Genomic DNA, 9,373 nt, shown 5'->3' with positions numbered 1-9,373 from the left:
TGGGGGGCGCGGGGTGGGCCGGCCCGAGGGTTGAGGCAGGGGTGGGCCGGTCGGGCGGCCTGGTGGCCAGCTGGGCCAGTCGGCCCAGTGGGGGGAGGGTTTTCTCTTTTTTTTTCTTTCTTTTACTTATTTTCTTTTCCGTTTTATTTCAATTTAAATTATTTAGGCATTTTATAAAAATGTGTTTACTACACCATATTTACTTATGCAAAATATGGCACCTCCTGAACATTTTTGTTTTAAATTTTGAAAAAAATTTATCGTTGACTTTAATTTTGAATTTGAATTTTGAAACGGTTTGACCTAACGGTAGATTAGCAACAGTAACTGTGGTGACGTGGCACCATTAGCGTGGGATTACTGTAGCTTGATTATCTGGGCGTTACACGAGGCAGAGGGTATGGATGTGCAGCGGCGACGGTGGATTATGGCTTGGCTAATAGTCTATTGTACCGAGACACCGATGGCCAAAATCCTATTTTGCAGGTACTTGGGCGACAACGCCAGCCTGCTACGTCCTAGTATGGCGGGTCACCGCTCGGCCTTGTAGGCGAAGGCGTGGTTCTACACTGCTTTGTGATTGCCGAGATGGGACCGGGATTGGAATCTTCACATCCAGCGGTAATGACGATTTTGTTTTGCTGTCTGATTCTGCCACCACGGACGAGAACGACCAAGCATGAGGACGGTGCTAGACTGTCGGAGCATCCCAAATTGGGATCTGACGGTGTCAATGAGCTTCCTCCGTCGATCTCGGTTGCAAAGTGCGACGACGACCTTCATTGTTCGGAGTTCTTGGTGGTAACCGGCCTTTGTCGTGGCTTGACTGTCTGCTTGTGCAAGCACGGTCTTCATTTGCATGGCACCTCATGTCAAGACCGTGCTATGTATGTGTAGCTACCGGGATTGCAGAAAGTGGTGACGACATCACATCTGATGTCAGAAGATGGTTGGTGCTGATATGGTTGATGTTGTAGATTGTTTATCATTGTTTTGATCACTTCAGAGCTTTTTCCTTTTACTCCACCAAGGCATAGCTTCGGTCTTGTTTGACTTTGCTAGTTGTCGGTGTGATTTTTATTTGTGTGCATTGTTGTCGGCTATGGCATCGTAGCTATGCAGAGGCGGGGTGTGTGCTCACTGTGTTTGTATCCCTTTGATGCTTCATTTTGAGATAATAAAATCCACTCTTTGTCGGAAAAAAATCAATGCAGATCATAGAGGGCAATGTGCTTGGAAGTATGAGACATTTAGTTTACTTGAGGGGTATGTGTGATCAATATTATATCATATTCTTACTAGTTCCAATGAATTAAGGCATTCTTTTCATGGATATTCTGCACTGCTTTTTGCACTTGGTAGCTTCATATGAAAGAAATTCCACTTAATTGGAACTGAAAGTATGTCAAAAGAATACATTCGACGATTATGAATTATTTGCTTGTATATGATTGTCATTTTTAACTATGTGGATAATTTGGATCTCGGTGCTTATCCATGTGCAAGTTCTCATGCTCTTTTCAGCCCAGTGATGAATTGGTGCTCTCTTTAAAAAAATGAATTGGTAATCTTTTGCTCAGAAAACCATGATTTGTTTTGTTGTCATTGTTGATATTGGAGCTCTATTACTCACTGTCAAATAAACAAAGCTACTTTTCTTTCTGCGGGGGAAGTAAACAAAGCTACTACACAATGGTCATTCATTATTTGTTCAAATATCTTAACAATGCAGGTATGACGATTGATTTACGACAAGAGATGCAGATAATACAAAATAAGTAGATCAAAATGGCAATCCGTACATAACCATCAAAGGGTCTTTATATTGGAAATCCTACTCTGAGTGTGTTTTATACATAAATATTTATACAAGTCACATGAGATAACTTAAGTCATATTACTATGTTTAGTAAAAAGTAGATCACATAATTTGCATTTTTTATCTTTGTAATTATACTCAAGTATTGTGTTCATAGCAAAAACAAAAATATCTTAATATGAGATCATATATTTACTCCGCAAACAAAGTCATTCAATACATGTATTACCATGTACATAGCCTTAAGAGTCTCTCAACAAAATGCAGTTTTTGAAATCATGCATACCTTTCTATCAAACCCCCGTATATAACGTAACTTCTTGATATCACCATGCTTCTTGTGTGCTTTCGCCATAGTGATGAAAAAAATATGTGTTACGTTCTTCGTGCCGCAGGCAATTGGCATGTCCACACCGAAGCCAAAAGAACTCCTGTTTTCTCCAGAATATTTTCAATGGTGAGCTTCAAAGTTGGTACTTCCTCCTTTCTGGTTTATAAGGCTTATCTCAATTTTTTCATTTTTCCGATTTATAGGGCTCATCTACATCTTTTTGTAAGATTTCAAGGCACATTAAATCTTTGCATGCAAGAATTAAAGAGAAACTCACCAATGCATGTACTCATCTAGTGGTCAAGCATGCATGCACTGCAATTAATCTCAATTAATGCATCAATTTAGTTCGGGTAGTTTTGTAAAGTACTCCCTCTGTTCCATATTATTTGTCGCTGGAGGTTCTGTTCCGACCAGGTGAAATGATGTGAAATTACGGAAGTACCCCCGATTTGAAATCGATCAGGAGGCGTCTTCCTACGTCGCTCCTCCCCTCCGCCAGGCTTCTCCGCCGTCACTCCTCCCTTCCGCCGGGCTCCTCCGCCGTCCGCGTCTCTGGCGTCCTTCCCCGCCGCGGTCCGAAGCTCCCACGCCGGCCGCCCTTCCCCGCGGCGGTCCGCAGCTCCCTCGCCGGCCGCCCTTCCCCGCCGCGGTCCGCAGCTCCCTTGTCGGCTGCCTGCTCCGCCGCAGCTTCAGATCCTTCCCTGCTGGCCACAGATCCCTCGCCGGCAGCCTCCCCCCACTCCAATCAAGAGCTCGAGGTCAGCCGCTGTGCTGTCCACTTCTGCTGCTCCTCTCCTCTCTGTATTGGGCTTGATTCTTGCTGCTCCTCTTCTCATCCCGGACAGCGCAGAGAATCTGCAATTGATCCAAAAACCAGGTCAATTGATGTCAAATTGATTAACTAAATCATCCAGAAACAAGAATGATAAGTCCATATGCTACTGTTGATCCCAAGACCGGAATGACAAGTCCAGGTTTTTCTCAATTGAGGAATTTGATTAACTAAATCATCCAAAAACCAGAATGATAAGGCCACATGCTACTGTTGATCCCAAGTCTGATGCATATCAATTGTTGTATGAGTTCTCCAAATGAACAGGAGTACTCCTCTATTTTGATATGAAATCACCATGATAAGTCCACATGCTACTGTTGTCAACATGATAAAAAGTTTCAGCTAGTTACCTCTAAAACTACTCCTAATTAACTGAAGAAGAGAAGAGAAGAGGAGTTGTACTCCAGATGGAGAAACCACAGCAGTAGTACACTACTCCTAATTAACTGAACAAGATCTTGAGCCTCTTGCCTTTTGCCAATACATACTCCAGCAATCTTCGGTTTACACTGATTTACTCCAGTTAAATTCAGCAAAGCACATAACAATAATGTTAAGCTACTGGAAATTCCAAAACAGTAAAGTTCCAATTTAAGTTACTGCAATCTGGCTTTGTATCTGCACTTTTGTGGTGATGCAGAGACCATCTCAGTGCATCAATAAAATTCAGTAAAATTCAGTGCATCAACTCCATGTACTCGAGTACTCTTTCTGTGAAATACAGTGCATCTACTGGAAACAAAATTCAGTAAATTTCCAGCAACTACTCCTAATGCAAACAAGATTCACCTAGCAAGGTTTATTTGACATGGAGTAGTTTATTTCATAGAGTAAACATTAGCACTATTTGACAGTATAAGGTTTTAGCTAATTTGAATTAACTGAAAGCAGCAGTACACTAGCAGTACATCATTTTTATTGACAGTAAAATGTTCAAAGAAACAGAAATATCAGTACAATAGCTAGATTGCACTATCAGTACACTAGCAGTAAAATGTTCATTTACTTTCAGTAAACAAATATTCAAGCAGATTTGCTTGTCCTACTCCTGCAGATCACCAAGCATCTTGTTTAATCCAGCTAATTAACTGAAACTTGCACTAAACTACTGCTGTCCCACACTACTGCAAGTGCCATACTACTGCAAGTGCTATACTACTGCAAGTGTTAAATTAACTGGAACACTAAGCTCCAAGATTACTGCACCAAGTCAAATTTAAACACCAAGATTGCTGAAAGCATCAGCAAGCTAACTGGAGTAGTTCAAGATACTGAATCTTGGTTTTAACTAAACAGTATTTATACTCCCCTTTCATTTAAATAGTCCAGTATATACACAGTCAAGTTGTTGGAGCAGCCATTTACTGAACACTGACTTACTCCAGTACATACACAGTCAAGTTGTTGGAGCAAGCTAACTGGAGTAGTTCAAGAACACTGACTTTCATTTAAAGCCAGTTTACTCACCTAACAAGATAGCAAAAGCAAATCATCTGGCTTACTCACGAAAAGTTCAATATACTCTAGAGATCATTAAGCAAATCATCTGGCTTTGTATCTGCACTTTTGTGGTGATGCAGAGATCATTAAGCTACTGGAAAACCCAAAACAGTCAAGTTCCATTTAAGCTACCGGAGTACAGTACTGGAGTATGCTACTGGAGTACCCAACGACAAATAATACGGAACAGAGGGAGTACGAGATACATTCCTTCACTCACCATATGCCTTGGTTGATGAGATTTCAAATTTGAGCCCTATAAACCGGAAAGGAGGAAGTATTAAGTATTTCCATTGCAAAAAGAGTTAGTGTTGAGTATTTGTATTATTTTCTTTAGAAGATTGAAATTCTTTTTTTTAGGGTATTTGAAATTCTTTATTGAGCCGAAGCAGTTTGATGCAGAGCTGGACAAACGGGCCGGCCCGGCCCATGCTAGTTGTGCCAGGCACGACACGGTCCACGGAGGCACATTTAGTAAGTGGGTCATGCCGTGCCGACCCACGTGCTGCGCCTCCAGGCCCAGGCACGGCCTATTTAGTAAACGGGCCGGCACGTTGGTACGTTTAGCACGCTGGGCTGCACATTTTCAATCTATTGGGCTGATTTTTAGGCCTATTGGGCTATATTATACGTATGCATATATATATATATATATATATATATATAAATTTGAAAAAATAAAATAAAATAAACAGGCCGTGCCGTGCCGACCCGCATGCGCAGCCTCCAGGCCCAGGCACGGGCCGAGGCGTGCCGCGTGCCGGGCACGGCCCGTTTAGCCCGTGCCGTGCCGTCGTGCTCGCGTGCTGGCCTGGTCGGCCCGCCCCGTTTGGCCAGCTATAGTTTGATGGGCCTGGCTCCAGCTAGCAACATGCTCTGCCCACCACCACACACTCACTCCGCCACCATTCCTCGTTTCTTCCCAAACCGAAACCCTCGCCGCCACCCTCCACCGGCGGCCATGGGCGAACCGCAGTTTATCATCGGCACTCCCATGAGCGATATGCTTGCCAGCATGGAGCGCGACGGCCGGGACCCTGCGACGCTCAGCCTTGGCTCAAACTATCTGCTCTACTTCCTGTACGACTACCTCCCGCACCCGCCGGTCTCCCCCACCGCTGCCCACTCGCTCTCCGGCTTGCCGTTGGTCCCCGACGGCGTCGACCGCATCAGCCGCCTCCCCCATATGATCCTCCGCGACATCATCTCCCGCCTCCCCGCCAAGGACGCCGCGCGCACCGCCGCCCTCTCCTCGCGCTGGCGCCCACTCTGGCGCGCGGCGCCCCTCTCTCTTGTCGACAGCCACCTGCTTCAAGACGGCGGCGCGGCCGGGCAGTTCCCCATCGGCGTTCCCTCTCCCCGTGCCGTCACCGCCGCGGTTTCCCACATCCTCGCGGCGCATCCGGGCCCCTTCCGCTGCGTCCACCTCACCCGCAGCACCATGGAGGAGCACCGGGGCGAGATGTCGCGCTGGCTCGACATCCTCGTCGCCAAGGGGGTCCAAGAACTCGTCTTTGTCAACCGCCCTTGGCCGATTGACCTGCGCCTCCCCGCCACGCTCTTCGGCTGCGCCTCCCTCACCCGCCTCTATCTTGGCCTCTGGAGGCTCCCGGACACCGCCGCCGTGCCGCGCGGCGCCAGATTCCCCAACCTCCGGGAGCTCGGCCTCTGCATGACTGTCATGGAGGACCGTGATCTGGCCTTCATGCTTGAAAGAAGCCCCGTCCTGGAGTTCCTCGTCCTCATGGGAAGCCAGACCGGAGTGCGCCTCCGCCTCGTCAGCCAGAGACTGCGCTGCGTTCAGCTTGGCCATGCCTTATTGGAGTACATCGACGTGGTGGATGCCCCTAGCCTGGAGAGGCTCTTCTTTTGGGAAATTGCCCCCCCTGGCAAGCTCAAGTCCTTCAGGAAGAGGAACGACGACAACCACTCCACCATGAACGGCTCTTCCAGGATCAAGATTGGGCGTGCACCTAACCTGCGTGTGCTGGGATTCCTTCAGCCAGGAGAGCAAGAGTTGGGGATTAGCAACACCATCGTCGTGGTATGCAGCTCGCTTGTGTATACATACCTGCTATGTCAATATATGATCTGAATTAGTTTCTCTATAGTATATCGGTGCGTGCACCTAATTTAATTGGCCGTGCACCTAATCTCTGTGTGCTGTGTCTATTGTAATGCCAATATGTGATAGAGTATGACTTGGTTTCTCTGTCCATTTCAGGCTGGTAGCAAGGAGAACATTCTCCCTAGTGTCCAGATTTTGTCCATGGAGGTGCAGTTCGGTGTCCGCAATGCTGTCAAGAAAGTGCCCAGCTTTCTCCGCTGTTTCCCCAACCTGGAGACGCTCCATGTTTATGTAAAATTGGTTAACTTAACTACTTAGAGTTGTTGCATTGGCAGTTTTGCAATACTATGTTATACTAGCATGGTCAGAACTATGAATCAGATTAATCATATGACTGTTGGCCTGCTTATAGATAAGAATAAGATACCTGAACTATGTATGCTACCATTTCATCTGCAGTCCACTCCCATATCTGAAGAGTCCACTGGCAAGGTCAATCTCAAGTTCTGGCAGGAGGGCGGTCCCATCAATTGTGTGGTGCAGAGCATGAAGAAGGTGTTCTTCTACGAGTTCCATGGGTTGAGAAGCGAGCTTGCTTTCCTCAAGTTCATCGCAGAGACAGGTCGGGTGCTGGAGCAGATGGTGGTTCTGGTGGCCAAGGAATGTTTCTCCTCTGGAGATGATAATGTGAGGGCCAAGCTGAAGCCTCTAGCAAGCGTGAAATGGAACAACAAGGCTTGCCAAGTACAGCTCTTCAAGAGCGGGCGCACTAACCCGGGAGGTCCTGTTTACAGCAACAAGATAGCTTCTGACTTTGGGTTTGCTGACCCTTTTGACCTCCTCGGGCACTAGTAGAAAGCAGAAAGGATCTCTGTAAGTTAGTTAACATCACCTTGCTTACAGCCTAGTTGTTACCTAGCTAGACTTGGTGTTGTTGGACCTGGCACCAACTAAAAAACCTGCATTTCTCTTGGCAAGCTGTGGTCTGCTTTCTGGATGTGGTATTGGCATGATGAGTTTATTTGTGCCAAGTCAAGTCTTATGTGGCTTCATTGCTGGTGGGAGTAACCAATCGATTTGGACAAAATGTTACTACCAATAATTTTTCGTTTTACCTTGTAGTCAATTGTGCGCAGGGCTATCTAGTACTCTAGTAATATATATGGTCTTTCTGGTTTGTCCAACTGCAATTTTCACTTATGCTGTCAAGTTGTTGCAGTTAGCATGAATTACCTTGCTATGCATATTAACCGTTGGGGGCATGCATCGTTGCACAGGCTCTCCACGCTGCGGTGAGTTACGAGTGCCTTGGAGGACGTTATCGCGCACCATTTGTTTGTTAGACTGTTAGCTATGCATAGTCGATTGTGCTGGCAGAGAGGAGGCAGGAGGTGCTGCTTGCAAAAAACAAAACAAAAAATCCGGGTTAAAGTATTATTGCAAATAGTTTGCTGTAATTGCTTCATGGAAGAATCTAAATGATTTAGATACCAGAGCACAATACAACTCTTTGATGTGAATGTACTTGAAACTAAATTGAGGCTTCATTCCGCGTTTGTGATTTGATCTGAAATGCTTCAGCGTGATCCCCCTTCGTGCTTTCCTAAAGACGATCCTCAGGCTGTCGATCTGTTCAGTTGAAGGTATGTTTTATAATCAGCTTGTTTTTTGGTTTAAGTCAATTGTGAGCAGGGCTATCTAGAAATCCTGTCAGTGACTAGCTAGTATGGTCTTTTTGGTTTGTCCAACTGCAATTTAACTATGTTGTGCAGTTGTTAGCATGAATTACAGTAGTTTGCTACTACGCATTAGGGTGGACCCAGCTCCAAAGAGTATTAGCTAATGACCACAATTATGGCCATCAGTTTTGATTTTTACATGTTCTTTTTGTAGAGTAGTATTACTGATTACTGCAACTGGACAGATATCTGGGAAAACTTCATAAAACAGGAAAAATATCCAAGAAACATACTCCAGACCTGCTTCATATTCAACAGGAATCTTCTTATTGAACACAAGGTCATTCATAAAATTCCACAGCGGCCACGGATTCCTCACGTGCTACCTACTGTACTGTGAGGCCACCGGTAAAGAGTTTTGCTATTCCACAGTCCTCTGAGACTTTGCATAGTTTTTTTTCCTTGGGTTGGATTGCCTTCACTATCTGTGCGGTGTTGGGGTTTTGTTGGGCCTATGCTACATGCTTTTTTATCAGCCTAACATTGCTTTCGATGTTAGTTGTTCTGGCTGTGTTCCGCAACATGCTGTGATTGTATTGGTTGTGCAATTTGCAAGAAGGGGTGTTTTTGTATCTCTGAATTATTGTTTGCGTTTTAATTCGGTTTTGTAAAAACTGCAGATGAGTACTTGGTATCTTTATTGTTTGCATTTAAATCCAGTTTTGTAGAAACCATAGTTGTAGTACTTGGTATCTTCATATCCCTGGATTATTTGTGTTGTAGTGCTAGCTCGGATGCATGCCAATTTCATATTGGATTGATCTTCTCGCGGGATATTTTTAATTTGTCTGTTTTACGTACATGCACGTTGCAACAGCGCATGGGGAAACCGCTGGTCTAGGATCGCGCCGAATTAACACAAGAATTCAAACAAATATAGGCATCTCAATGATGATCCATGGCACATCCTCTAGGGTTTGCACCTTGTGCCAACCGTTGGATAACTGAATCTCTCCACATGTGCGCTTTCTGCAGCGCGAGCATTTCCAGCTTCTGGAACTGGAAGGCATCTGGTTACAACAGCAGCAGTAGTGATTAATTACAGGTACTGTACTATGTCAGCTACCTTAATTACATT

General features: G+C 45.3%; 1 protein-coding gene across 1 annotated transcript; it reads left to right on the top strand.

The window, feature by feature from the left end:
* The first annotated feature begins 5,375 nt into the window (after positions 1–5,375).
* LOC123080491 (F-box/FBD/LRR-repeat protein At1g13570) lies at positions 5,376–8,192 on the top strand. The gene is made up of 3 exons (XM_044503417.1): positions 5,376–6,532; positions 6,713–6,847; positions 7,016–8,192. The coding sequence occupies exons 1-3, from the start codon at positions 5,450–5,452 to the stop codon at positions 7,406–7,408; spliced, it is 1,611 nt and encodes a 536-aa protein (XP_044359352.1). The 5' UTR covers positions 5,376–5,449; the 3' UTR covers positions 7,409–8,192.
* The last annotated feature ends 1,181 nt before the right edge of the window (positions 8,193–9,373 follow it).

Source organism: Triticum aestivum, chromosome 3D (genome assembly GCF_018294505.1).
Source record: "Triticum aestivum cultivar Chinese Spring chromosome 3D, IWGSC CS RefSeq v2.1, whole genome shotgun sequence".
NCBI lineage: Eukaryota > Viridiplantae > Streptophyta > Magnoliopsida > Poales > Poaceae > Triticum > Triticum aestivum.
This window is presented reverse-complemented; position numbering and strand designations above follow the sequence as displayed.

Coding starts and splice junctions, on each gene's coding strand:
- LOC123080491 (XM_044503417.1), top strand. CDS start 5,450: ATGGGCGAACCGCAGTTTATCATCGGCACTCCCATGAGCGATATGCTT. Junction 6,533..6,712: donor TTAGCAACACCATCGTCGTG/GTATGCAGCTCG, acceptor TGTCCATTTCAG/GCTGGTAGCAAGGAGAACAT. Junction 6,848..7,015: donor TGGAGACGCTCCATGTTTAT/GTAAAATTGGTT, acceptor TTTCATCTGCAG/TCCACTCCCATATCTGAAGA.